The sequence below is a fragment of the Musa acuminata genome, chromosome BXJ1-6 (genome assembly GCF_036884655.1).
Source record: "Musa acuminata AAA Group cultivar baxijiao chromosome BXJ1-6, Cavendish_Baxijiao_AAA, whole genome shotgun sequence".
NCBI classification, from domain to species: domain Eukaryota; kingdom Viridiplantae; phylum Streptophyta; class Magnoliopsida; order Zingiberales; family Musaceae; genus Musa; species Musa acuminata.
The window spans coordinates 14,748,363-14,763,057 of record NC_088332.1 but is presented as its reverse complement, the minus strand read 5'-3'; the positions used below and the strand labels follow the sequence as shown (position 1 = coordinate 14,763,057).

The following is a 14,695-nucleotide window of genomic DNA, read 5'->3' as shown; positions in this document are numbered from 1 at the left end:
ACTCGTAGCACTGTTCAGTGTCGTGCCCGTGTTGTCGATGGAATCGGCAATACTTTGAACGGTTAGCGAGCTCCCGCGGGTTCCTCATCGGGTGCGGGTCCTTGAGCAGCCCTTTTCCCCTCTCGTGCAGGAATATTTCCGTCCGGGAAGAATTCAGGGCGGGGAGAGGAGGCCTTGGGTCAGGTCTGTCCAACTTTCGCCGGGAGGCGGCGGGTGGTTGCTGTCGGGACGGTTCTGACCTGACCTTTTTGTGCTCCTCCCGCTTTCCCGCCATCCAGGCTTCCGCGGCGATAAACTGGCCGGCCTGCTGGAGCATCTCGGGGACCGCGGCGGGGGGCCGCTCCACGAGTGACCAAAAGAACCTGGTAGGCCGCAGGCTAGTGATGAATGCCTGCATCAAGAGAGAGGGGTGAGCGTCCGACAACCCGCGGATTTGTGTCGTAAACCGGTTTACGAAATGGGAGAGGGGTTCATCTTCCTTTTGGTTGAGCCCCAGGAGCAACGCCATGGACGGCTTTGGTCGGGCGTACGCCAGGAAGTTAAGCTCGAAATCCTTGGCGAGCTAGTCGAAGGAGGCGATGGTCCCTGGCTTCAGGCCACTGTACCATATGCGGGCAGGCCCTCGCAAGGTCGTGGGGAACGCCCTGCACATCAGGGCGTCAGAGGTCCCGAACAACGCCATCTGGGCGCGAAAGGCGGCCACGTGGTCCGCCGGGTCGGTGGCCCCGTCATACGCGTCCAGAGAGGGGAGGCGGAAGTGCGACGGGATCGCCTGATCCTGTATCTCGGGGGTGAACGGAGATCCTCGGTGTCCGTCCGCCCTGGACTCTTCCTTCGACTTACGAACTTCTTGTTATACCTCGTCGAGCCTTTGACTAACGAGGCGCAGCTGAGCCCGCAAGGCGTTTGTTGAATCGGCGGTTGGGGCCTCGGGCTCGGGACGACTAGCCGTGTCTTCCGCTTCCCTACTCCCGGGCCGAGTTGGGGGGTTTCGAGGGGAGCCGGGAAGCTCCGGGAGCGGTACGTGGGTCTGGGCAGGGGGCTCCTAAGGCTGCGTCGCATGCGGCGGGGTTCGTTGGGAGACGACGGTGTATACCATGCTTGTCAAAGCTCGGACCTGGTGGGCGAGGTCATGAAAGGCCTCGGGTGACACTAGCGATGGGTCGACGGGTACCCCGCCGGGGGGCGACAAGCCTGGGTCATTGAACAGTTGCCAGTAGCGTTCCGATACCGCTGTGGGGCGCTCGTCGCGCGAGGGATGCTCCCCTGGAGCGGGGATCTCAACACCCGAAGGTCCTCCGAGGTGGATTTGCTGATCGCCTGACATGGACCGAGGGCCCTCCTTCTAGCGCCAATCTGTTACGGTAAGTAACTTTTTTAGCCGTGACCTCGGGGTCGACGCGGCTGGTTCAGGGCTCCGGATGACGGGGATCAGATGCGGCTCCTCTTCGGGCATTGTGGTAGCTGAGGCAGGAGATCCGGCTCATAAAGCTCCGCGATGCCGGATGTATTCAGTAGTGGCCGAGTACCTGCACACGAGTTGGGTCGGTAGCTCAGCCCGACCCCTCCGACGGTCTAGTTAGTGATAGCGATGAGGTGTTTCTCGTGAGGTTCTCCCTCCCTACCCGTTGGGGGGCCAGGGGGTATTTATAAGTGGGTTTGATGTTACCTGATGCGCCAGCCTGCCGGAGCAAGGCCGTACCTCTGATGGAGCCTGTGGACGTCGTGAGCGTTGCGTGGAAGATCGAGCTGCCGCAGGGTATGAGGGGTGTCAGTCAGCGCCTTCCCCCTCCTCGGCCGTTCACGCGGGGTCAGCCGAGGAGGTCGTTTGAGTACGATGGTGTGGGTGCGCGTCGTGTCGCCGTTAATGCTCGTTTTGGGGCAGTGTGCCGCGCAGGGTGTCCGACGTGGGGGTCAGCCGAGGAGGTCGTTTGAGTATGATGGTGTGGGTGCGCATCATGTCGCCGTTAATGCTCGCTTTGGGGTAGTGTGCCGCACAGGGTGTCCGACGTGGGGGGTGTATTACGTCAAATCCGGGGTGTCATGTTAAATCAATTTTTTTACCCCTATCAACAAATGTATTATTTTTCTCCTATACATCCTAAAATCTCAATCGATTTGCTCCATTCAGATTTGCTGCATCTATGCATTAACTATAAAGATTTACTGGATTGCTACTAAGCATCTCCTTCCGCGACCTCAAATTATAATTTTTTCCTCAAATAAATGTCTTTCCTAATGATGACTGAGCTAAGAATCGAGGTGATCTAACCTACGTACATCAACTACTCTTTATATTCATATAAGTGACAAATTAATTGCATGCTCTTTTATCTCATATATCAAGATAATTTACCTTTGGATCAAGATTGATCTCTTATATAATATAATATAATACAAACTTAGGAATAATAATCTATAAGTTATCTATTTAGAAATTTAACAAAAAAGTTATCCATAATAATTTATGAAGATTCTAGTCAGAAATATATTTATACTCATTAATGTTGAATCTCGAATTTTGACGATGAAACTAATTGATAGCGTTTATGATTTAATATGTATTTTATGTAATGCAAGATTAGCTTCGATCATAAAAAGATAATTAAAACTGAAAGAATCAATGATGGGTTAGAGTGGAACATGTCAGAAGATTGAACGTCGAGCCGGAAGATCGATCGACGTGTCGGTAGAAGGCTTCGTGCCATGACTTCGGGCATCGGGCCTAGAAGAGCAGACATTGTGCCAAGGAGATCGGAGTTACGGAGGTCAACAAGCCGATTAGGCAAAAGGTCGCAAAAGAGGACGATGCGTCGAAGGATTAGACGAAGCACTAATGAACCAATCACATGCCAGACAATATGTGATTAATGCTTTGTAATAATTATCTAGATCGAAATAGTTTTAGTTGTAATTGGATTGGCTTAAAATGTAATTAAGTCAACTCAATTAGGGGCCAATTAAGTCTACGTTGGAGCTGTTTTGGGCTAAGAGAAAGACCAATTTAGTAATCTAAAAGTTGGGTCAAGCAATGGCACCCCTAGAGGCTCAATCTCCAAGACACAATCTCCAAGATAGTGTCAGGCAGTGGTACAGCCTAGTGTCAAGCAGTGGTACTACTAGATTGGGCGGTGGTACTACCTAGTCTCACTGCTACAAGCGGTGGTACCGCCCAGCATAGGTGGTAGTATCGCCAGAACCCGAGAAACCCAAGATGAGACCTTTTTTAGCTCCATTTTTAAAGTCATTTGGGGTCTATAAATACCCCAGATATTTTTGCTTGGCAAATGCATGAAATTGAGTTGAAAAATATGGAAAGAATCCTTATGAAAAAAATTAGAAACTCTGTTAGGATTTATAGTCATCTACTCTAGTTAGAAGTTTTCTAAAAGAGGAGTGGGGTCTAAAAGAGAGGTATAAAGGTCCTCTCCTAAGCTTGTGAAAAGGAGAAAGAGTTATAAGGGTAGTTGATTTTCGTCCATTGAAAGAATATCGGTAGTGAAAACCGGTGGCCTCGAGTAAAGAGAAATCAGGAGTGGATGTAGGTTACGACGACCGAACCACTATAAAACTTGGTTTGTATTTTTTTTCATGTTTTTCATTTATATTACAAACTGATTTACTTGCTAATTACTTTCACTATGCTTATGAACACACTTTCAAGTCAAGCATATTTTCGATATGAGCTATTATCGAACGAGATTTTCGAATCATTACGGTTTTTACATAAGCACTAATTCCCCCTTGCCCCTCTTAGTATTGACTTGATCCTAACAGTTTGTATCAAAGCTAGGCTACTCTCAATTTGGTTTAAAACCTAAGAGAGATGGCTTTTGTCGGTAATTAAAAGGGTAATTCTATCACACATCCTCTCATGTTCAATAGAACGAATTACAGGAAAACTAGAATGAAGATTTTCTTAATTTCTATCGAGAATATCATTAAAAATGTATTTCAAAAATCTTCTCTTCTAATGAATGAATGAAATGATTTGAAGAAGATGACTTTTTTTTTAATACCAAAGTTATGAATGCTTTGTTTTGTGCTTTGGATAAAAATGAATTCAATCGAGTTTCTATTTGCGAAACGGTTTATGAGATTTGGCACACACTTGAAATCATACACGAAGGCACAAGTAGAGTTAAAGAGTCTAAAATAAATATTTTGATGTATGAGTTTAAATTATTTCAAATGAAGCCGAGCGAAAGTATTATTGACACACCCGTTTTATGGATGTCATCAATAGTTTGAAAGCACTTGGTAAAAGTTTTTTGAATCTTAAACTTATTAATAAAATTTTACGTTCTCTTCCTAAAAATTAGGATCCAAAAGTAACTGCAATACAAAAAGCGAAGGACTTAAATAATTTTTCGCTCGAAGAACTTATTGGGTATGACCTATGAAATGACTTATATTGAACATGATGAATATGAGAATTACCTTCTAAAGAACATGAAGGATTTGGTACTTCGAACAATAGAATACAACTTGAGTGATAACTCAAGTGATGATGATGACTTTGAACTTTCCCCTATAAAATTTAAAAAATTTATGAAACAATAATTAAAAATAAAAATAAACTTAAAAAGGACAAAACAACTTACTATGAATGCAATCGGCTAGGGCATTTCAAAAGTGAATATTCACAACTAAAGAAGAAGGTGCTAGCAAGAATATACTCAAGGTGATAGTGGAGGATGAAACAAGTGCATTCCAAGACGAGATTGCGAACTACGCTTTGATGGCTTTCGACAATGAGGTAAGTGACTCAACCAAAACCTTTTTATTTTACTATGAAATTACTTGATGCTTTTCATGAGTTATTTTTTAATTAGTATATAAAATATAAAAAAATAAAAGAGGGATCATGCTTCTCTTTCTAGTGATTTTAAAAATTTTAAAAAAAATTAATTAATGAGCATGACTATTGCATGTTAATTCCTTGCACTAAGCATGAAAAGTTAGATTCACTTAAGAAAGAAAATATATTACTACAACAAATAATAACAAAAGAAAGACCATTTGAATTAAAATGATTATTAGTAAATTAAATATTTTGTTTGAAGATGTTTTAATATGTCATACTATTGATCATGATGATTTTTCATGATGATGCTTGATTTTCGAGTTTAAACAATGATATGCTTATATGAAATCAATCACATAGAGGAATGTATTATTTTTTTTGAAAATGACTCTATCCCCAAAAATTTATTAAAATTTTCAGCAAGAGATCCTAAGAGATTAATAAATCTATTTATGTCATTTTGAATTTCTTGAAAGTGATTTTGATTATTTTGATTATTTAAATTTGAATGAGTTTTTACTTATATCGTGATTTTGATTCCTCGAAATTATAACTTGAAATCTTTTATGAATCAAGATATCTTATTATGTATTATCATATTATTTAAGAGGAGACTTTTTTATGAATCATGATTTTTTGAATTATAACTTAAGATTTTTTTTAATATATAAATCATGATCTTGACAACTTGAGATTTATTATCAAGATATTTTATTTATTTCTCCTATGATTTGTTTGCTTTTTACAAAAGAGAAGTTTTATTTAAATTATGATCTTGATTCTTTGATAATTATAATTTGAGATTCTTATGAATCAAGATTGTTTATTATGATTCTTCTTTTCGCTATTTGATTTATCCAAAAGAATTCTCTTGATATTCATAACTTCAAATTTATTTTCATGAATTGTATATCTCATCATCAAGTTAATTTTTCTTAATATATTTCATCTGATAATTTGAAAATTAATGTAATGGTAAAAGTTTTGCACTATTGTAACCATCCCTTCTTTATTACAATGACAAAGGGGGAGCAAAACTTGCTAGCTTGCTCAACTCAAAAGAGAAGCAAAAATTACTAGTGTGTACATCTCAAAAGAGAACCAAAATTTACTAGCTTGCACAATTCAAGAAGAAGCAAATCATGCTAGTTTGCACATCACAAAGAAAAGCAAACTTGTCAGCTTGTATGTTCTAAAATGATGTAAAATTTGCTAGCTTGCATATTTTAAAATGATGTAAATCTTGCTTTCTTTTTCAAAACATTTACTAGCTTGAACATCACAAAGAAAAGAAAACAAACTATCTTACACATATTAAAAAATGCAAAAGTTTTGAAGTTTTGCTAATTTCATATCTAAAAAACTGGCTAGCTTACGTGATGATATATGTAATGATATTTCAAAAACTTGAAACTATATTTATAATGCAATGATTTAAAATTATATCTCAAAAACTTGCTAGTTACACTTCTCCTATTTATTAATGACAAAGGGAGAGAAGTTATGATAACGATCATACATGAAATGATATATTAAAATTTTAATTATGCATAACTTTATGTTACATGCAATGATCTGTTTAATTGGTTTTTTCAATATTCATGTTTGCAATATAAATCTCGTAAGCGTAGTGAAAGTAATAAGCAATTAAATCAGTTTGTAATATAAATAAAAAGTATGAAAGAAATGTAAACCGAGTTTTTATAGTGGTTTGATTGTCGTGACCTACATCTACCCCCGATTCCTCTTCATTAGAGGTCATCGGCTTCCATGACCGATCTTCTTTCAACGAGTAAGGATTAACTATTTACGTCACGTCGCCGTCCCCGCAAGCACCGGGTCTGGATCAACCCCAAGTTTGAGTTGAAAGGAAATAGAACTGTGAATTTGATTTTAGTCTTGTTTTTTCGTTTCTCACAGAAACTTCATCTCTAGTATATGGTAGAGATTCTGATGTTTGCAAATACGTGCAACCGTTGTCATGTGAATATATAAATGACAAGTTAATGAAAATGCAACTCATGCACAGTGTACATGTAAGATACAGGTTATTGAATTTTATACTATTTTTCCTGAGTGCGTTTCGGAAATTATCTTTTTTTTTTTTTTGCTTTTTAGACAATAAAATATGAAATTGCTAAGGCATTTCTGTTCTGCATTCCAAACATATTGGGTTGGATGTTGCGATGCATATATCTTAGTTGCTTTGAACCATTCAAGTGGCTTATGGCTGGAATATGGGATTAGTTTATTATGTATGGTAAGATGATTGCATGCCTATATTTAAGAAATAAATAAATAAATAATAAAAATAAGATTTGCGTCTAACATCTTACGATTTATTATCAAACTCTTTACCAACTAAGGTAGCTAATAGTTTTTAGATTCTCTATTTCTGAACTAACCATATTACTGATCAATGCGTGTTCAGATCTTTCTCTATCAATTGTTCTTTCTTGCATGGTGGTTGGCAAGTCAAATTGGCGTTGACATTGTTGCATTAACAATGGTGGTACCCAAGTCAAACTGGCGTTAAAAGTGCTGCATTAACTACGATCCAACGTCCACAATAATGTAAGATCAAGCCTGATTTCATCGTGCTCAACGGTATCAGCATTAGCATCAAAACTTTTCCGAGAATTGATGAGGCATTCAAGGACAATGTTGACGCAAAGAGACTAATGTGTCAAAACCCCAAGTGCTGAAGTGTGTTTGGAGAACCTTAATTTTATTAGTTTATCTTTCAGATTTTCATCATATTTTTTCTCTGGATTTTGGAAATTGTTGCTTTTTTTTCTTTTAAGCCCTTATCAGACTGTAAAAAAATACATATAACTGCTGTTCATGGCCCATGCATTTTTGTACCAGCTTCAGGATTAATAATAATTAATTTATTTTAACATGATAGCTGAATTTATTTGTACCTCAAGCACTCTAATATCCTGCTTGATCCATATGGTCTTTCTTTTTCTTGCTTCTCCTTTTATGCAGAGATATATATGGCTCCAAAGAGGGAGGAAAGCCAACGTTAGGTTAGGAAAAGATAGACAAGAAGCCATCGTCGTTAAGAATTGATATCTGCAAATGACATGAAGAAACATTAGCGCCTTTGAATGACTAGCTTGCATTTTATGAAAAGCAATGCACCCTTCTCAATCTGTAGTCAAAACAAAATGAACAGCAGCCTCAAGATATGTTTAAATAGTTGCATTCTGCTTAATAAAACGGAAAACAGTCAGGATGAGACTGGTCACATTTAGGAGCATAGAGAAAGATGTGTAGATAAATGAAGATGAGTTTATATCTTCGTGCATGAACAATACAGTAAGATGTATACTCGATCCAACACATAGGACTGCAGTGGCTAGTTCTCGGAATCGGGAGTGCTCTTGCATAGCCTCACCTCTTAATTCTTTGATCACCGAATTGTTTTCCGGTTTGACTTTTGTGGCAGTGAGATGAGAATTTTAATGCACCTGGAGAATGAAGTTTTCAATTTTAATGTCACAGATTGTCTGCCCTGCATTTATTTCCGAGTAGAGTTTGTGTCAAAGGGTCAATAACACCAGATGTTGGAGCCGGTGGCCGAGGTGTGCCAGCACCACTTGTAACGAAGTCGTCCGTGCTAAACGCACAGATCCGATCCCACTGGACCTCCGCTAAAGATTAAGCTAAGGATTTCAAGTAAAATTTACAACAGTTAAACAGCAAAGACTAAACGAAGAATGATGTCTTAAGGATACGTGATGTCTTCCACATATCTGTAATGCTGACTCCAGACTCTGATAGAAGCCAGTAATCAGCATCAGTCTGCAAAATAGAAACAATCATCTTCATAAAAGCAGATTCGATCAACTCAAACATGCACTTATGGGCTATAAGAACAAAGCTGCTAATGGCTTGCTTATCTTACTCTTTTAACAGGTACAATCAATAAAGATATAGGGCCGACTACCAAAATATAGAAGAGTCAGATCATTCAGACATCAGAGGTAAGTTCCATATGGTGGGTGGACATTGACTTAAATCTCCATTATAAGCTGTCCCTCACAGGTATAACTTATATTAATCGGGTTAAGGTTTGTATACTCAGTAGCTGAACTTACGTCAACATCACAAGGAACAATCTTCATCATACCACCACCAGCATCCTGTGAGGAACTTATGTTGGGGCATGCCCTCTGACAATCTGGATCCTTAAATTCCGTTTCCTTTCTTCTGCTCTCTTCTGTGGCAATCGCCAACATGGAGTTCTCAACAGTCTGTGAATCTGCCATGGGATTGAGCCTCAAAGGTGTCTCAATACTGTTCATCTCCTCAAATTTCTCCTCAAATTGACTAGCAACAAGGAAAAACAAGACAAAGGGATAAACAAAAGGGACAAAGAGAAGAGCATAATTCAAGTACTTGTCCGTCAAGCCTAATGTTCAAAGTGACAACTGAAAAGGCATTATTACCTAACAAGGTAAACATCTATTGGACCCATTGTGCTTCTTAGGACAATTCTGTATCTCCTCTGTGGATATTCACCAGCCTGCATGTGGAGGAAGAATTTCTAGCTAATTTATGAAATAAAAAACTGAAACAACTTGGTCCAAAACTTAGCCGCTTTGCACCTCATCAGGATCTGGAACTTCCAGTGTAGTACCATGAGGTGCCTTTATTGCTATAAGTGTTTCATTCTGCGTACAAGAGGCACGAATATCAGGTAATGTTACTCATAACAGAGTAGCAGACAATATATATTTGCCAAATTCTAAGGAAACAAGGAAACAGAGAAAAACCTGAAAACAAGGAAGACCTTTGATGTCATCTTCAGTCACATAAAGCCACCTGAATCCACAAATGTTGTAGAAGATGGTTAGCTACATATGTAGGATGTAAATGCACAAAAAAAAAGCACTTACCTCTGGTTTCTTTCATCTTCAGAAAACACCCTTAATCTTTCTTGTATTTTGCTGTGAAATACAATTCAGAATATTTGGTAAGATATTTCACATCAATAGTTTATCAGGCCTACTAAATCCAACCTGATACGGTCATCCAATCCATGCTCTTGCAATGCAAGTTTTTTAATTTCTGCCTGAAGAGAATACAAATAAGAGAATCCAGATGAGCTCATTTTCAAAATCTAGACTCAGTTTAGACATAGACCGAGAGGAGTGGATTTTGTTTACGGCAAGGAAAAAACATGTCTGGCACCTGTAGTACTGAAAGATCGTCATCAACCTCCCCTGGCCTCGCATTATCTAATCCCCTGTCGTGCAATGATCTATGAGTGATGTACCATGTAAATTGTTCCTCATATTGGGAGAAGCCAAGATCATTTCATTAAGAAAAAAAAAAGAGAAATTTCCAAGAGGAAACAGATGAATTACTTCCAACAGATTTTGTTCTTGAGTTTCTTTTCTATCAGTCCAATCCCTTCAAGGACATTAGTGATGTCATATATCCGCCTCTTTTGCACCTAGACAATAGCATTACTCTAACTTGTGTCTCTAAGTACAGATAAACATAAAGAGTTATTTAAAATAGTAGTAATCCGTAATACCTCAAGTGTTTCTGCAGCATTATTCAAATCAAGGATTCCATCTTGTGCTTGTTTAAGCAAACTGATAAACCTTTTAGTCAAGAGTCCTGAAAATGTAGTTGCAAAATGCAATATGTCAGAAACAAAAGCAGAAAGAATTCCAAATTAATCACTTAAGCTTCAAGCTTTTCCAGACAGAATTCAAATTAACCATGACTTTGTTCACCTAGAGAACTATCGTAACGACAAGTACCAACAGGAGTGAGAACATTGCCCGAGGCTGAACCTGCATGGACCCAAATCATAGAGATTAAACCAAGATATTTAATTGGAAATATCATTGTCATAGCTTGATGGTCTGACTAGTCTAAGAACACCATTAACTTCTTAACCAGTTACCAGATAGGTTTATGTATAATAGTAACAGCATTAATATGTTTTTATGGTATTTAAATGATGAATGTACTCACCAACATTTGACATAGGGGTCTGAGGTCCAGACTTATTGTACTTTGCTACCTTGGATCTGCCATTTGTTTTTCCTCCCTTTCCTGTTACCGGTGTGAGAAGAGGATTATTAGCTCCAGCATAACCAGGACTAGTCTTCAACTCGCTTGACACTGCAGCCTCATTATCCTTGTTTTCAGGCTTCTGCTTTGACTAAAATGTGAAATATCATTCAACTAGAGTCGCAACTTAAAAAATAAACAATATTTATAGCCTATAGACATCTTATCGAATTTGATGGCAAAAAATCTCATAATATAATTAGGTTCCACCATAGGTGACAACTCACACACATTAATATTGAGATTTCTTACAAATAATGCAAAGGACAAACACAAATTTATTTCAAAACAATAAGCATGATATTCTCTTCCTCAGCACAGATGGTGCAGTTAAGTGCCTGCAATTATAATTATTGAATTACTGAATTCTGTTATAAGAAGAAAGTCCTTGCAATTGGGGCCTCCTATATTTCTCCTTAAATATATGCTGCGCAATGGTCAGAATGTCATATCTTTCCTGGAACTAAAAACAAGATTTCTTACTTGACTAAATAAACACAGAGTCTAAAATTTTATAGGATTTCTATAAGAACTTCAGTACAACCTAGTTCTTTACCACAGGCACAATAGGCAAAAAGAGATGAACCACTAAAACCAATCGATCAAGTTTCTCTACCCAAAACTACTAGAGACATCTTCTAATCCATCCAAGAGCAAATCTAGAAATCCTATCCAGAACAAATATTACTTCCACAATCTTAAAATTTGGTTGAACAAAGAATTCTCTCAAACAAAATTTAAAATGCTTAAGCATAACTTTATAGTTATACATTATAACATCCTTCTCCGCATGTGAACTGATTCTAAAGTTCAAGTCAAATGACCTTGAATCCCTACACTACTCCAATCAAGAGTAAACTTTATGTCAGATTGTTTGTTTCAAGCCACTCTTGCTGGAGTGTTTAATATCAAGCCATGGTACTACGTTAATTACTAAACCAGAGCAGCCTCACTTTTAGCTAAACTTTAATTAAACCTACTCCATCTCAGGAAAAAAAGAAGGGTAGCTACCCTATTCCTACCCATACGTAAACAGTCAAAATAACAGTAGACTCTAAAACAAGTGAATAATATCTACAAGTGATTTTTCTGGAAGATGTTCCTTTTGCGAATTTTAAAGGTTTATTTAGATGGGATTTTGCAGGTTGATGAGATTGCCAAAAAATGATAAGTTTTCCTTCACAATAGCTCTTAGAATCTGATTTTTTTTAATCAATTGAGTAATTACTTGCTTTCTTCACTCTTGTTCTATGGTTCGAAGTGTTATCTTCTCGAATTGGAGAAACCCTTGAAATGAGAGCTATATGCTATACATTAACTTCATTCTTAAATGTATAATGTCCCTAGAATCTACTTAAGAAGTCCTGTTTATCCTACTTTGGTAAAATAATTGGACAGCTGAAGGCATCCTGTGTCTAACCTACAAAATAACCATAATAAAACTCTTATACACCAATTTGACCCAATTAGACTCACTATGATCATTCTGTATCACATGATAGAATTCTTGGCTTTTAACCAAATTTCATGCATGCGACCTTTCTCTTTGGCAAAAATTCAAAGGCACATGTTTTTGCAAAATGTTCAATTTCATCAAACTGCTTGTACATTGATTTAGAGGAATTTTATGGTTAAAAAAAATCACATTAACCATGAAGCTATTAGAACTAATAATAAATTCAACAGGTAAATAAAAGGTGCGGCTTGATAATTACAAACCAAGGTAGTACCTTAAGTAGGAGATGAATTGGATTGCCAATTCAAAGTACACACCAAAATCTTGGTAGCATCTAGAAGAAACTTTCTCCAGGCCAAAATGAGATAATAGGACCATGTCACAATAACATATTATTGCAAGGTCATGAACACACAAGATTAAAGCAATTCTTTTGGCAATACACAATACTCTCTGCGGTTTGATCTCCCTTAATCCTCTCCAAGAGAATTTACTTCTGATATCTAAGCATCCATATGTTTAAAACCTATGTAACAAAGTTAATCCCTAAATGAATAGACTAAGAAAAGTAGTGTTGAGGCATATGCATTTTGTGGTTATATGTTTTCTGGCTCATCGTTCAGTGAAAGAGACTTCTAACTTCTGCTGTCACTAGCAATTCTATGGTTGATGAACAATATATCTGAACAATCCCCATAAACTGCCCTAAGAAATCACATATGCCATCTTAGCAGTGCATGATATAATTTTAACAATCTTGAAAAATGAGAATGAAAATAGTAACTTTGCATTTTGATATGACTTACAACCTCTCAGCAAACACTAAAGGTTGCCTCAATCATTATTACATCCTATCACAATTTCATAAAGAGAATCCATAAGGATGCATACAGTTCTTCACCTTGTAGGTCCCTTTAAGCATGTGAGCAATTCGTTATACAGATCAATCATACATTCATGAACTGAAGCAATATCGTGAGCAATTCATTATATAATTTCGTTGTACATCAACAACTTGAAGCAGACATTGGTACCATGTTTTGCTTGTAGTTTCCTCTGGAAGCTTCAGAGTTTGTCTCTTTTTACTCTTTAAGTTCCATAAAAGCATCAACTAGAGATAAATTGTAGTTATAGACAATACTTTGTAACACAGCTTATATTTGGGATTTCACAGAATCTTAAGATCAAAGTATAAAAGCATGGAAGCACAAAATGTTAGACAGTAGATGTTGCATATCGCTGCATGAGATGGCTAAATTTCTCAGCTTTGGTCAGTAGTAAATGGAGACTCCAAATTAACACTGCAACGTATCTTTTGCAAACATTTATTTATATCGAAAATGTAAACTAGTAAAGAAATTTAGATCTACGAGGTCATACTTCGTATGAACAAAAATTGCCGTCTCTAACTTCTTAAAAATTATAATCCAAATAAATAAGCAAATCGTTTAAGTCTATACAAAACAAGGAGAGGCGCAAGATAATTGACATGCAATCGGGTGAAATGTCTCAGTTCGTCGAGCACAAATAAAACGAAATGACAAAATCCCAGCGGGAACTCACAGGGGATTTAATGACCAGGGCATCGACCATCTCGTTGCCGGCGATCGGCCGCCCATGGGGCGCAGGGAAGCTGTGGTACTCGTCCGGGGTAACAAAAGGCGGCCTCGCCGAGGAGAACAGCACGCGCCGCCGCTGCTTCGGCTGTTGGAGGATCGGTGTTGACGCCTGTGCGGAGCGGCTCCCAGCAGCTCGGCCGCCCGACATCAAACGGGCACCCGCAAAATGACCCCAAAAACAAAACAGAAACCCCACAGACCACCGATCTCCAGGCTAACACACCCAGATCGTCCACCGATACAGAACCCGTGGCATATGCCTCGTTCCTAGTCGGATTCCGGCAGGGGGAAAGCGGCGGGAGATTGGCGGCGGGGGGCCGATCGAGGCAGGGGTTCAGATCAGAGATGTGGGATCTCCGGATCGAGGTGGACGAGGACGAGGGAAGAGGGCGTGCGCCGGGGGGGGTTGGGGTGTGGGGGGTCAAAAAGGCGCAGAGAAGAAAACGAGGGAAAGGAGGGAAATTATAGTGTTCCGAGTTGAGAAGGATATGGCGCGACCACCCCCTTCCCCTCTATTAAGAATTCCTTTTTTTATATTTGTTTCATTTTTCTTACTGATATTGGTTGAATTTATTTCCTGCCACACGGGGAAAAAAAAGGCATCCGTCCGATCTCCTTGCTCAGTCGCTTTGTACATCAAATGGATGGCTGTGATGCAATGTTAAACACTGATGTGTTATTGGAATATTTTGCTCAGTCGCTTTGTACATCAAA

At 38.7% G+C, this 14,695-nt stretch overlaps 1 protein-coding gene across 3 annotated transcripts; it reads right to left on the bottom strand.

Moving 5' to 3' along the window:
- Nucleotides 1–7,539: 7,539 nt before the first annotated feature.
- LOC103988115 (transcription factor E2FB) lies at nucleotides 7,540–14,436 on the bottom strand. 3 transcript variants are annotated; one of them, XR_010514309.1, is made up of 15 exons: nucleotides 13,926–14,435; nucleotides 10,808–10,997; nucleotides 10,564–10,623; nucleotides 10,359–10,444; nucleotides 10,186–10,274; nucleotides 10,010–10,064; nucleotides 9,838–9,890; nucleotides 9,715–9,765; nucleotides 9,592–9,640; nucleotides 9,424–9,489; nucleotides 9,265–9,341; nucleotides 8,914–9,145; nucleotides 8,551–8,617; nucleotides 8,211–8,466; nucleotides 7,540–7,885 (listed from the first exon to the last, which is right to left on the bottom strand). XR_010514309.1 is itself a non-coding variant. In XM_018827124.2 (14 exons), exons 1-14 carry the CDS (start codon nucleotides 14,127–14,129, stop codon nucleotides 8,312–8,314), a joined length of 1,425 nt encoding a protein of 474 aa, XP_018682669.2. In that variant the 5' UTR covers nucleotides 14,130–14,436; the 3' UTR covers nucleotides 7,988–8,311. The 3 variants fall into 3 exon arrangements, 2 of the variants coding, with proteins under 2 accessions (XP_018682669.2, XP_009404915.2); XM_018827124.2 differs by lacking the exon at nucleotides 7,540–7,885 and having other exon boundaries at nucleotides 7,988–8,466; nucleotides 10,808–10,988; nucleotides 13,926–14,436; XM_009406640.3 differs by lacking the exon at nucleotides 7,540–7,885 and having other exon boundaries at nucleotides 7,988–8,466; nucleotides 13,926–14,434.
- Between the last annotated feature and the right edge of the window lie 259 nt (nucleotides 14,437–14,695).

What these genes read in the sequence shown, in the direction of transcription:
- LOC103988115 (XM_009406640.3), bottom strand. Translation starts at nt 14,129, where the DNA reads ATGTCGGGCGGCCGAGCTGCTGGGAGCCGCTCCGCACAGGCGTCAACA. An exon ending in GGATTGGATGACCGTATCAG is followed by an intron (nt 9,766 to 9,837) that starts GTTGGATTTAGT and finishes TGTATTTCACAG; the next exon opens with CAAAATACAAGAAAGATTAA. An exon ending in AAGGTCTTCCTTGTTTTCAG is followed by an intron (nt 9,490 to 9,591) that starts GTTTTTCTCTGT and finishes TCTTGTACGCAG; the next exon opens with AATGAAACACTTATAGCAAT.